General features: G+C 39.3%; 1 protein-coding gene across 3 annotated transcripts in view; it reads left to right on the top strand.

Annotated features, from left to right (window-relative positions):
• NR5A2 (nuclear receptor subfamily 5 group A member 2) overlaps positions 1 to 13991 on the top strand; it is a 163560-nt gene that overhangs the window by 57935 nt on the left and 91634 nt on the right. For all 3 annotated transcript variants that reach the window (XM_040359862.1, XM_040359863.1, XM_040359861.1), the window contains exon 4: positions 1228 to 1874. In XM_040359862.1, coding sequence (XP_040215796.1) covers positions 1228 to 1874 — 647 coding nt within the window. The remainder of the gene's footprint in view (positions 1 to 1227; positions 1875 to 13991) is intronic.

Below are 13991 nucleotides of genomic sequence, written 5' to 3'. Positions count from 1 at the left end.
TTGCTAATAGACCCATTAAACTTAAATTGTAGCCTATAAATTACTCAGATTCATTAATTGCAGAAGTCTTTATGCTGGATGTGTATCTGAGATCCCCATGCATTTTTAATGGTGCTGTAATCACTCCTTTGCATAAGAGCCACTGGCCAAGGTAGGCTCAGTCAGTGTCACTCGCTATCCCATTAAAGTTGCACTGCAGTGAAACTCACCGCTGTGCTAATCCCCATTAAAATCCCCCCCCTGGCTGCAGCTGAACCACACTTCTGTTTAATTATTCCTAAAACTGAAGACTTTTGCTTTTCACAAGCTTTTGTTAAAATAAATTGCTTTTCTTTTTTTCCACCCTTTTTACGAAAGTGACGAGCTGACAAAATTATAGTTTCATTTTTGAAAGCAGAAATATCTTGACGTGTATCTAGGAATGGATTTCAATTGAAACTTCTGTGACAAATGGTAGATTTTGACTTCATCCTTAGAGCAGTTGTACTAGATATACTGTTTCTATGTACCCCAAAAAGCATATATATGTAGTAGATTTTTTTTTTATATAGCTGTAGCATTTCTTTCAAGGGGTTCATTATGCTACTTTTTTTATTGACACTATGCCTTATTGAGGGCCTAAAGCAGCCATGTTTTGATGCAGTTCATTTACTACGGTAGCTTTTTACTTCAGCTGTTTACTTCAACCATCCAATCACATGCAAGGACATTTCCTATATTTTTAATTCCCCCCTGAACATGGTTGGGTATTTAAAGTAAAAACACTCTGGGATTAGTGGTCTGCCTACCTCTTTAGTAAATCAACTCTAATTAGTAATCCATTTTTTTGTAACAAACATTAAAATGAGGAATCCCCCTGCACCCTATAACTTACATATTGTGTAATATAGTACCTACATTCCAGTAGAGAATAAAAAAGGCTAGCTCTCTGTTTAAGTATACAATACATAAATTTGTCTGAAACAAACATGGTAGGTTGGGTTTGCATGCTATTTCTTTGATTTTCCATGTATAGTAAAACATTAGGCCATCATGAGAATAAAGGAACCACTGTAAACAGTATAGTTGTAGCTACATTAATGTACATTCTTTTATCACAAATTAGATAAAGTAAATTGCAAATATAAAGCTTTATTCTTATGATAGCCAGCAGGCCTTTTTTGTAGTGAGGTGAATTAAGGATATTTTCAAAATGTGTCTGACTATTTTATTTTATTTGCTTTATAGCTGTGAGAGCAGACCGGATGCGGGGAGGAAGAAACAAATTTGGGCCAATGTATAAAAGGGACCGAGCTCTTAAACAACAGAAAAAAGCTTTAATTCGAGCAAATGGATTCAAACTAGAAGCTATGAGTCAGGTCATCCAAGCCATTCCCACCGATCTCACTATTTCATCAGCTATCCAAAATATCCATTCTGCATCCAAGGGTCTACCTCTAAACCATACTGCCCTTCCCCCAACAGACTATGACAGAAGCCCCTTTGTAACTTCACCCATTAGCATGGCTATGCCACCACATGGCAGCCTGCAGAGTTATCAAGCCTATGGTCACTTCCAAAGTCGAGCTATCAAATCGGAGTACCCGGATCCCTACACCAGTTCTCCAGAATCTCTCATGGGATACTCTTATATGGACAGTTATCAGTCCAGTTCCCCCTCAAACATCCCGCACCTTATAGTGGAACTCTTGAAATGTGAGCCAGATGAACCTCAAGTCCAAAGCAAGATAATGTCATATTTGCAGCAGGAACAGGCCAACAGGAGCAAACATGATAAACTTAACACCTTTGGACTAATGTGCAAAATGGCTGACCAAACGTTGTTTTCCATTGTTGAATGGGCAAGGAGTAGCATATTCTTCAGAGAGCTAAAGGTAAGACAATCCTTGATGGTGAAGAGGTAATATTACAGAGCTTAGTATGGGTACAGCATTACCTGAAATGGTACTTTAAATAAATGTTGAAATGTGCACATGATGCCTCGTGCAGTATAGTAGAAGGTAGGCAGAAAGCCACTTTATTTACTAGGTATGAAGCTGTAGGTAGTTTGCCGGGGGGGTTACATAGATGTTGTCTTAACTGGGGAAGCTGTGCTTACTTTAGTCATCCAATCATATGTTTTTTCAGACAGTTTTTTTGTTTTTGAAATTCCCCTGCACAAGACTTGGTAATCAAAATGACCATAGCTCCATTTATTTAGGAGAACATTCACTTTTGTAATTCATACCCCTGGCATGAAGCCCCAAAGCAGAGTGCGAAATCTATTCCCCTGTCTTTTGATGAGGGCACACAAAGCGAATTACTTATCTTTAGCTTATATTTCCTTAATACTATTACATTTTTGGCCTATTGAATAACACAGGCATAATATAATCTTACTCAGTGACAAACAGAATAGTTGTGTTAATATAGTCATATAATCAAATGTTTATACACAACTGCCTATACAGTTAAATATATTGTATGTATGATACTGTTTTAAGTTCCCTTTGGATTTCAGTCATTTTTTTTTTCATTTACATATAATGCCCCAATTTTCTCCCTAAATGAAGCGTTGCATATAGTTCTATAGTTTACAGACTTCTAGAGGAAAATGAGGCATAAATGTCATGTTAGGAAAATATTTTGGAAAGCCACAGAGAGCAGCGGATAAGTGGTTATTATTTTTATCAATTGACTTTTTTACTTCTTGGACTGAGGTTCAAAGAGTGAATTTACTTTGGTTGCATCAAACAAGCGCACACTGTGCCCGGTAAATTATTATGGGGTCAGAGAATGTGTATTTGCCAATTCAACATAAAGTACGACGTCAATGAACCTTACTGATTTGGTTTCAGCAATATCTAAACTTCTGCACAGCACAATCTTGTGGAGTTAACTTAAAAACTCATTCGAGTTATTGAAAATACACATGACTGACCCAGAGGGTCAGGACTTTCCACGGCAGTGCTGAAAGGATGTTTAATTATTTAGGCTAACAAGTCACATATAATTAGACAGCTAGAAGTGTCTTGGTTTTTTTTAAGTTAGAAAAGCAGGAAATGTCTCTAACGGGCTTGATGAAAGGAACGTTTAGGTCTGTTCTTTCAATAACTGATCGCACACAGCAGACACAGCAGTGGGCCTATTGTACAAACAACTGAATTGTACAACTTTCCTGCCAGTTACTACAAAACAGCAGTAACAATTTTTCCAGCTACTTGTCTTAGGGTACGAAGACCTTTGTAATAGCTATGAGTTTTGATTTAAAACATCTATGTAAGTCATAGTATGTGCTGATCTCAAGTTTTCTCTTACTTTGATACATCATGCCCTTAATAATACATCACCAACTTTTCAGTTAGGCTGGCCTTTCGAAAGAATTTTCATTTGAAAATCAGAAAATTTGTGATTCGATGGTGCCACCATTAATTTTGAAATGAGACCAAATGAGACCAACCAAGCCTTCAATTTCACCTCATGTTGCCACAGAAAAGAATTTTCGTGTCTGGAAATGTTCTTTTCTTTCCGAGAATTTTATTTTCTTGCACATGTGCAATTCTTTTTTTTAGAAAATCATTAGTTTTTCAAAAAAAATTCCAACATTTCCAATTATTAAAATTCAATGGCCGCACAAAAATCGACTGTTGCTGCAGCCCACTAATGGTGTGAAATACAAACGAAAATTCCTAGATAAGATTTTCGAAAAAAAAATGATTTAGAAATTTTGACCCATTTATGGCCTAAGGCCTCGTACACACGACCGTTTTGCTCGACAGAATCCATCAAGAAACTTGGTGGCAGAGCTTTTTTGCAGAGGAAAACGGTTGTGTGTATGTTTTTCATCGAGAAAACTGTCGAGGAACAAGTTCTCTTTTTCCTCGACGGGAGTCTCAATTTCCTTGTCGTGTTCCTCGTCGGGCTGGTTTTCGACGAGAAACACATTTGTGTGTATGCTTAGAAACCCGCGCATGCTCAGAATAAAGTATGAGATGGGAGCGCACCTTCAGTAAAAGTAGAGTTTGTAATGGAGATAGCACATTTGTCATGCTGTAACAGACTGAAAAGTGCAAATCGTCTCTTAGCAAACTTTTACTTAACACGCAGTAACATGAGATTAGCAAAAGCAGCCCCAAGGGTTGTGCCAGTGGAATCGAACTTCCCCTGCCGTCGTATGTGTTGTACGTCACCGCGTTTGAGAACGAGGAGATTTGGTCTTGACAGTGTGTACGCAAAGATAGCTTGTCAAGTTTCTCCACAAGCCTGACAAGAAACTCGTCGAGGAAAACAATGTTTCATTTACGACGAGTTTCTCGGTCGTGTGTACGAGGCCTAACTTTAAAAAATTGGCCATAGTTCTGTCTATAGATGTTGGATTTTCCTGGTCCTGCTTTGAATATTTACTGCCTGGGCAGTGTACATGTAATTTGCACCTTTTCTTGTTTAGAGAAGTGGTATTAGAATTCCAGTGAGGACATGTACAATAATAGGGTTACCTTACTTCGAAAAATTTTAACTTTGAACAGCAAAGTGCTGAATTAAACTTCTGCTTGTATATACTTTTGAAAGACGGGATTCAGTTTGCTTTTCAAACATCTGCATTTTATAATATTGATATCTGGCAAAATAGAAAATAAATATGTTTGTAAATAATCTTTGAAGGAACGCATGAATAAAGTATAGACTGCATCAGTCACGGTAATGCAGTAAAATACACATCTTTATAAAACAGTTATTGACGTTGTTTTTTGCCTGATATATAGTTCAGAATGCTTTTTGCAAGATTACTATAGGCTGTAGTCTATCCTGGTACCCTTAAAAAGTTGATAACGCACATATTGTATATCTGGGAATGCTTATTCTAACACTGAACCACTGATATATATATTAAATTAAGGAAATATTTGTTAAAGGAATATGCTACCAATAACATTCATTTTCCAGCATAGGATATGGCTTCAGTGAACAAGGTCAATATTCTTGTGTTGTGCTTGGAACTAACAAATTAGAAATAGTGACATATTTATCATATTCTGTCTTCATTGATAAATACAATGTTTGGCAGCCAATCAAATGTTACCTTAAATCGGAGCAATACAATGAAATGTTGTTTTCTGCCAGATGACTGAATGGGGATGATTTACCAAAGGAATCGAGACTGCATTTAGCAAAGTGAATGTTCACTAATTTGTCCAATCACGTGCTAGCTAAAATCCTGTCTGTTCAATTTCATAAATGGGTTTCCAAGGTGAACACAGCGTTACATTATTTACTGTCATTTGCTTTGCAAAGTGAACAGCCTCTACTGCTTTACTAAAACGACCCTATTGTGCATCCATTATCTTAGTGAATAGGCATAATGTGGTACTACTGTGCAGTAAATATATTTTGAAATAAAAAGCATTCAAAATAAATATATAGTAATGCTAAATAATACTTAAGCCCATATCACCACACAATGTCAACATCGTATTTTTATTAACTACTTGATTCGCCTATCTGATGTGTTAAAAAAATCCAAAAATTTTAGTTTTTTTTTTAAGCTAAGTGGTCTATGCTAAATGGACTCAGTCTATACATTATCACCAATGAATGTTTTAATAAAAATTGCGTTCAGAGAAAGGTAGTTAGGGGAGCACCCATGTTTTTAAATTGAAACTGGTGGCAACAGGTTTTCTTGAAGAATAGTACTCTGATCCCAAATGTTTACTAAAGTCCAAATATAAAATGGTTACAGATAGGTAAATATCCTCTGTGTCATGAGAGTAAACTATTAAAAGCTATTTAAATCTACTGACTTTAAATAAACCCCAAATTGAAGCGTGTGTAGCTTTGGATTTGCCTAATAAACAGAGGAAATATAATGAATAAAGTGTTCTACTCTCGGGTCCTTTTTATATTTAGCACTTCCAGTAATTTGAGCCAAGTAGGAACAAAAGGAGGGTTAAATATAGACGAGGGATAATAGATAGCCACAGCAATATTCCTTAGATAATGTTTCCATATCACAGGGAACGTTCAAAGGGGCAATGATTATTTTTAAGGATTTCTCATATTAATAATAGAGCTCTATAGTAACAGTGGTCATGTTGTGATATTTATGTGAATGCCAACACTCCTGTCTACAGCTTAGAAAGTGTATAACAAAAAAATATTGTCTATGCAAAATCTTTGTAATTCTCTACAAACCCTCAAATGTTGGGTGAGAAATATTATTTAATATCACTTATGTTGCCAAAATAGAAAATCCGTGTTTGCTACATGGAGTCAGTGAGGTTTGAGTGGGAAATTATAATTCAGAATAAACAAATATTCTCTAATCTGATTGTGTTTTTGAAAACCACATCCATCCTCTGTGGGCTGGTAAACTCTTAGTATACCAAACAATTTTGGATTAGTGATTTTTTACCATATTTTATATAATTTATTTACTCAGATTTATGGAAGTGTTCTATTATTATAATTCTCCTAAACCTAACCTCAGGTATTTAAAGTTAACAATGCTAAGATTCTTTTAGGAACCCATCCCTACTGCGTTGATAAAACATTTACAATACGCATTAGAAATATACATTATCTTAATACCACCACCTTTTGTAGCTATCCTGGTGGTCTGGGACAATTCATGGAATAATGAGGAGTTGCTACAAGTCAGGGACTAAGGTAGCAAGCAATACATAACTCGCATTTCAGCCAATCAATGCTGCATTGGTCAAGCTTTTGATGGCCCAAAAAGCCTGACAAACGGCAATTTAAAAATTAACTGAGCCAAGTACAAATTTCTCAAACAATGACTTTGTCCTATCAGATGCAGCCACTGTTCGGGTAGTCATACAGTTGCGGGTGCTGTGGCTATATGCATACAATAGCCCATCAGTGCAGATTCCTCCATCCAGGCTTAACAAAAGAAATCTCAAGGCATATAGAAAGCTTGACTCAAACATTCAAGTTATATAAACACATAACAAAGCTGTAATATCTATCAGCTTACAGTCATTAGATTTAGCTGCATTCTTTTTTATTCAAGCTTCTTTTTCCTTTATTTTCACTGAGTGATCCTGCCAGTGGCATACTTCCTTTTTTAAGGTATGGTATGGTATATGTACTGCAATTTTTTTTTATATATACTACTGATGGCAGCGATCAATGACTTATAATTGGACTGTGATATTGCAGTGGACAATCTGACACTAACTGACTCTGGTGAGAACTGACTACTAAAAATATACAATGGTACTAATGACACTGGCTGGAAAGGGGTTAAACTTGAAGAGGAGATATGGACAGCAGCACACCAGAAAAACCTTAAAAAGGTAGCCTTTAATGGTAAAAGGAAAGAAGCACTACAAAGCAAAGCAAGCAGTGGAGTATATAGCTGACACATTTCGCACTAGGGTTCAGCTATGACTAAGCACTGAACCCTAGTGCGAAACGCGTCAGTTATATACCCCACTGCTTGCTGTGCTTTGTAGTGCTTCTTTCCTTTCACCATTAAAAGCTACCTTTTTAAGGTTTTTCTGGTGTGCTGCTGTCCAAATCTCCTCTTCAAGTTTTGCTTTGTGCATTGCCGGCACCCATTTGGTTCTGAGAGTACACTGATTGCACAGTGCACTCACCTGGGAAATCAATCTAGGGAAATCAAGGGGTTAAATATGTGGCTAACTATGTGTAATGTGTGTACAGGGTAATGCTTTTTACTAATGAACCCTCAATTTCTCATCGCTGGGATGAGAAACTGACAGATCCCTCCCTATGTACAGAGCTCTGTGTTGAATTTCAACACAGAGCTCACGGCTGTGAATGTACACAGGTGATCAGCACGTCCCAGCTGAATCATTGACCAGGAGTTGCTGACAGGCTGATGCTGTGTACAATCACAGCAGGAGCTGGCCATGGAGCGTGCATGCACCTGCCTTAAACCCAGAAGTAGGCAGTGACGTACCGGTACATCACTTTGCCTACAGTGGCTGCCCGTCCACAGTACAATGCAGGTGGGCAGGCATTAAGTGGTTAAAATACCTCCCCTGTCCTTGTCCCCATAACATAGAGGCAGGAGGTACGTAGAACTAAAAGATTTCTGGGGACGATGTCATTGATAAGAGTGCAGCACAGGCAGAGAGCACAGGAAGTTATCAGCTGACAAGATCCAGCAGGTTTAACAGCTATTTTTTGCACTTATCAAACATATATAACAAAAGGATTTTAATGATATAATTTCACAGAGGTAAAAGGGACCAAACCCCATTGTTCAGGTTTACATGCTTTTTAACCCCTCCTCACCCACCCCGGTGTCCCTTTAATGGGTTCTGATCATCCTGGGTGGGAGGATCAGTGATCATGGGACTATTGTCATTGGCTGTCACAGTGGTCACATGATTGGGGGCTGGTCTTGCCAACTACCAATCATTGATGGTGACTGAGAGCTGTCTTTGACAACTTGGACTCTGTGCTGGCAGCATGCATTAAGTGCACGTTCAGCACAGAAACATTGGCCACCCAGTGACACATATACGCAATGTGTGGGTGTTAAAGCGCACCCTTTTGATGCCACACATATGTGTTAGGTGGGCAGCAACAGGTTAAGCACCCTATTGTTACAAGTTTATGTTGGAACTTCAGTTCCCTGTAATCCAATTCACAATGAAGCCTCGTACACACGACCGAGTTTCTTGGCAAAAATCAGCAAGAAACTTGCTGGTTTGTTTTCTTTGCAGAGGAAACCGATCGTGTGTACATTTTTCGATGAGGAAACTGTCGAGGAACTCGTCGAGCCAAAAAGAGAGCATGTTCTCTTTTTCCTCGACGGGAATGGAGAAAATTGGCTCGCCGAGTTCCTCGACAGCCTCACAAGGAACTCGACGAGCAAAAAGATGTGTTTCGCCCGTCGAGTTCCTCGGCCGTGTGTACGAGGCCTGAGTGCAATAAGTTGAATAGTCGGGAAACCTAATTGCATTTGTAGAAAAGCAAATATGCTCTAGTATCTGTTACGTATTTAACATTAACAACTATATCTCGTATTTACTGTCAGCCTTTAAAATTAATTGTTTTAGAGCTTGTCATGCCCACATGGGTCCTTTCCCATAAGTACATACTGTGTTATGCATGTTTTTTCCTCATGCTAGTCGGAGGTCTCTGGACTGAATGGTGGTGAAAGTAATATGACAGGTTAATGCAGATGGTGAATTTGCCTAAAAATATAGCAAATTTTTGACATGTGATAAATGATCAGCAGTTGCTTTCTAAATATGCCGCTTTGCTTTCACCTTGTATTCATAACTGCTGTGGGGCTTAGTGCAAGCTTTCTTACTTTGCTATCAGTTCAGATGTCAAAGGGTCAAATGCACTTTTGTTCAGTTGGAATACAGCCAGCAAGGGCAATGTATTTAGAAGAAAAACTTACCAGCTGTGATACATTTGGACATCTTATGCAAGACTATCTCTAGGTCGAGTTGCTATAATTTTAAACATATCTTACGTTTTTGGTCGAATTGGATACTTCAAGATATTGATTACTGTTTACAATCTATCCCCTCTGTCCCCGTCCACCATATTGCAGCAGTGTATGCTGTACCCGTTTTACATTTTTAGGGAGTAGCACATTTATTAACATTTTTTTTCACCAGTCATTTACATTTTTGCTCCCTACTGCAGCAGACTATCCCTCAATCAGCATCATTTCATTGTACATGCAAGTCTTATATCCTGTTATACACTTCTAAATGATAAAAGCATTTTATATTTCTGTTTTAGCAGAGCTTTCAAAAATCTAATTGTCCTAACAGACGATGGATTTTTTTCATTAATCATTCATTAAACAATGGACAAAAACCTGAGGTTTTAAACAATTGTTAAAGCAGTAGCTTCGAACATGTAGTAGCTCCATTTTCCCCTGACATCTGTTATTACATTGTAATGCTGTTAGCCAGCTCATAATCCATTGTGTACTGTATCCTGGTCTCATTTCTCATTGTAACTCTCACTGTCTCCGGTACTGTAACTGCAAGGTAACATTGCTTTTTCTCACGAATGCATTGCAAGCAAATGATAACTTATTTATGAATATATTAGTAAGATTAGTCGCTGGAGATGGGTGAACTGGTTCATGCAAACTGGGATTTGGCCTGGGTCTCACTAGTTCTTTAAATTAGGATATATATATATCTAAAAACATACATTATTATAATTTACTGTTGCCAGAAAAATACTAAATACCTGAGCAGGTATCAGTTTTATTTATTTATCAGCATCATCACCTACAAAGAAATCTGTCAGTGACATTCTACAAAATACTGGAAAGAGATGAAAGTAATAAAAATGTGAGGCCTCGTACACACGACCGAGTTTCTCGGCAAAAACAAGCAAGAAACTTGCTGTTTTTTTTTTTCCCCCCGAGACAACCGGTCGTGTGTACATTTCTCGACGAGGAAACTGTTGAGGAACTTGACGAGCCAAAAAGAGAGCATGTTCTCTTTTTCCTCGACGGGAATGGAGAAAATTGGCACGTCGAGTTCCTCGACAGCCTAACAAGGAACTCGACGGGCAAAACGATGTGTTTCGCCCGTCCGTCGAGTTCCTCGGTCATGTGTACAAGGCTTAAGGGGTTGTAGGAAAGTTAGCAGGAGCACACATGTACCAACAGCAACAAGAGAGTGGTGCCATTCTCAAGATCAGCACTGTAATCTGCACAGCTTTTTAGATATGTATATTCTTTATTAAAGTGGTACTAAAGTTCCGTGTTTTTTTTTTCAACTAACAAACATGTTATACTTATCTCCACTGTGCAGTTCGTTTTGCACAATGTGGCCCCGATCCTCCTCCGCGGCTCCTCCCCGTATTAGATAACCCCCTCTGGGAAGCTCCTGAGTCATTAATTTGGCATCCATAGCCACCGAATGTATGACTCGGCCCCGCCCCGGGGCCCGAGTCATTGGATTTGATTGACAGCAGTGTGAGCCAATGGCTGCGCTGCTATCAATCTATACAATCAAGAGTCGGGCAGCCATGGAGAGAGCGACGGCGGGGACGCACTCATGAAAATTCAGGGCTCAGGTAAGTAAAACGCGTGGGCTGGGGGGCTGGACACTGCAAGGTATTTTTTCACCTTAATGTATAGGATGCATTAAGGTGAAAAAACACAAACCTTTACAACCCATTTAAGCACAATTGACTTAAGACTTGTCTCTTAAAGTGGAGTTCCAGCCTTTCAGTGTTTATTAAAAGTCAGCAGCTACAAAAAGTGTAGCTGCTGACTCTTAATAAACAGACACTTACCTGTTCCACGGTCCAGCAACGTGGCCGCCCGGAGCTCCACTCCTCTCCCTCCCTCTCCGGCTGGCGCCTACATTCATAGTGTGGGCACCCGGCCATGACAGCTTTCGGCTTCACGGCCGGGCACTCACTGTGCATGCGCAAGTCGCGTTGCGCTCTATGAGTAGACAGGCGATCTCCTGGGACATGTCACGTGTCGCCGAGGCGGTTCCTGGGCGGAAGGAGGAAGTCCCACTTCTACCAAAACCCCCCCCCCCCCCCCAAAAAAAATGACATGCCAAATGTGACATGTAAGGGGGTGAGGAATGCTTAAAGCGGAAGTTCCACTTTTGGGTGGAACTCCACTTTAAGTTGGGCTTACTTGGATCAAATTTTGCTGTTTCCTGCTAAAACGTCTACAATTTCTTTCTACGGGTATACCTGTTGGCACAGCAAATTTCTACCGAGTGGAAAACTGTCAAGCGAACAGTGGCTGCGGTTAATCCGCCGCAGTCATTGTTTGGGTATTCTGACAGCCAGGGCATAATGGCTAGCAGTGGGAAATTTGTCCATCTGCTCTGTTTAGTGTGAATCGAGGAATCTGCTAGATTTGATATGTTCAAGCCCACAGTCCAAACAAAAGAAATCTGCATGTGTATGGCCAACTTTAATCTAATCAAGTTGTAGCTAAAAGAAAATAGAGTTGAATTAAAACCCAACTCAAATCAAAACTTTGTATTTAGGTTTTGTTTGAAATGTGATGAAGAATTAGAAGACAGATGGGATAAGTACTACAGTGTGCAATAAAACAATCTTCATTTGCCATCTGGATGGTGGCGGTGATGATATATGAGAAGTTTTAAGCATAGTTTGTTACCCTGTCACAGCCTGGTAATAAAAACGTTGACTGTTATTTTCTATTCTGGCACAGACCCTGACACTCTTTCTCCTTCCCTATTCTGGAGCCATAGCCAATATAAATACTGTGCAATTCTCCTAAAGGCCTTATAGGCATTTATACACTTTTTTAAGTGAATGTTCACTGATCTTTATAAAGAAGGTAGCTGTATTCACTATAAGCGGAGGTCCACCCTTTAAAAAAAAATAGCCAAAAAAAGCTACAAAAAAATTGAAATGTATTTTTTTTTTTTTATACTTACCAGAAGTGGCTGTTACTGGGCAGATCTCCTAATCTGCCACTTCTTTGTCCGCGGCAGTCTTCTTTCTTCTCCTCCTGGTGCTGCCTCCTGGCAAATGGGGAGCGATGTCTTCTGGGACCTTGTGTGTGTCCCAGGAGACATCCGCCTATTCACTTAGCGCCACGCGACTCGTGCATGCGCAGTAGGGAATCGGGCAGCGAAGCCGCAATGCTTCACTTCCTGATTCCCTCACCGAGGATGGCGGAGGGGCAGCCGAGACCCGAACGACTGATCGGCTTCGGCTGCTGACATCGCGGGCACCCTGGACAGGTAAGTGTCCTTATTAAAAGTCAGCAGCTACAGTGTTTGTAGCTGCTGACTTTTAATAATTTTTTTTAAGCCGGATCTCTGCTTTAGCCCAGGTTCACACTGGGCTGCGGGAGTGAAGCTGTGCGAGTTCAGCTGAACTCGCACAATTTCACTCCCGCTGGCAGTCCCGATTTCGGCTGGCGTCGCACCGATTAGGATGGTGCCATTGCCGACAATTGCCGGCAAATGCCGCCGATTTGAGATGCGATTTGACATGTGAGATTGCATCTCAAATCGTACCCAGTGTGAACCTGGGCTTAATCGACCAATCACGTGCATGCAAAAAGGGTGCATTTTGTACACTTCCCTCTCACATAATTGACTTTGTTAAGTGAGTATCTTTACCTGCTGCAGTTAATGTACCCCATTAAGTCTATTGAGGCTCAGAAGCATTAAACAGTTTATATCCTTTAACAATACAGTAAAACCTTGGTTTGAGAGCGTTTTGCAAGACAATCTAAATTTTATAAATTTTAATTTGATATACAAGCGATGTCTTGATATACAAGTAGTGTCATGTCACAACTGATTATAAAAGAGAAGAGAGGAGCCTCTAAGTGTAGCAAAATGGTTACATTTAATGAAAATACAACATTTAGCAACATATTGCTACACTTAGAGGCGCCTCTCTTCTCTTTTATACTCTGTAGCTCCTGTTGGATTTTGCTTCTAATCCCCTTATGGAAGCCTCTATTTGTAGATGGACATTTTCTGGTTACACAACCTATTACATTGCTATGATCTTTTTATATGGACTATAAACTGAAGGACTTATGAATAAATGGTTGTGGAACGAATCATTGGAGTTTCCATTATTTCTTATGGGGAAATTCGCTTTGATATACAAGTGCTTTGAATAATAAGCATGTTTTCGGAACAAATTATGTTCACAATCCAAGGTTTTACTGTAATTAAATTAGTAATGAGTCCTGCGTGTTAAAAACACACTAGATGCCTTTTTTAATACCTGAGACTTGATGGTCCAATCAAATTTAGGCCACATATCATATGTAGTCATTTTGCACTTGTAAACATTTTTAGTCTGATTGACCATTACAAATGATTGCTTATGCAGCAGCAATGGTGTACTCTGTACAATGAGGTTGATTTACTCAAGGCAAATAGACTAAGCACTTTTGCAAGTGGAATTGTGCGGTGCAGGTGCAGTTGCTCCAGAGCTTGGTAAATGAGCTAAAGCTTTACTTTACAAAGGGTACCCAATCACATCCAGGAAAAAACAAAACAAAAAAATATGCA

The sequence above is a fragment of the Rana temporaria genome, chromosome 7 (assembly GCF_905171775.1).
Source record: "Rana temporaria chromosome 7, aRanTem1.1, whole genome shotgun sequence".
Classification (NCBI taxonomy): domain Eukaryota; kingdom Metazoa; phylum Chordata; class Amphibia; order Anura; family Ranidae; genus Rana; species Rana temporaria.
This window is presented reverse-complemented; position numbering and strand designations above follow the sequence as displayed.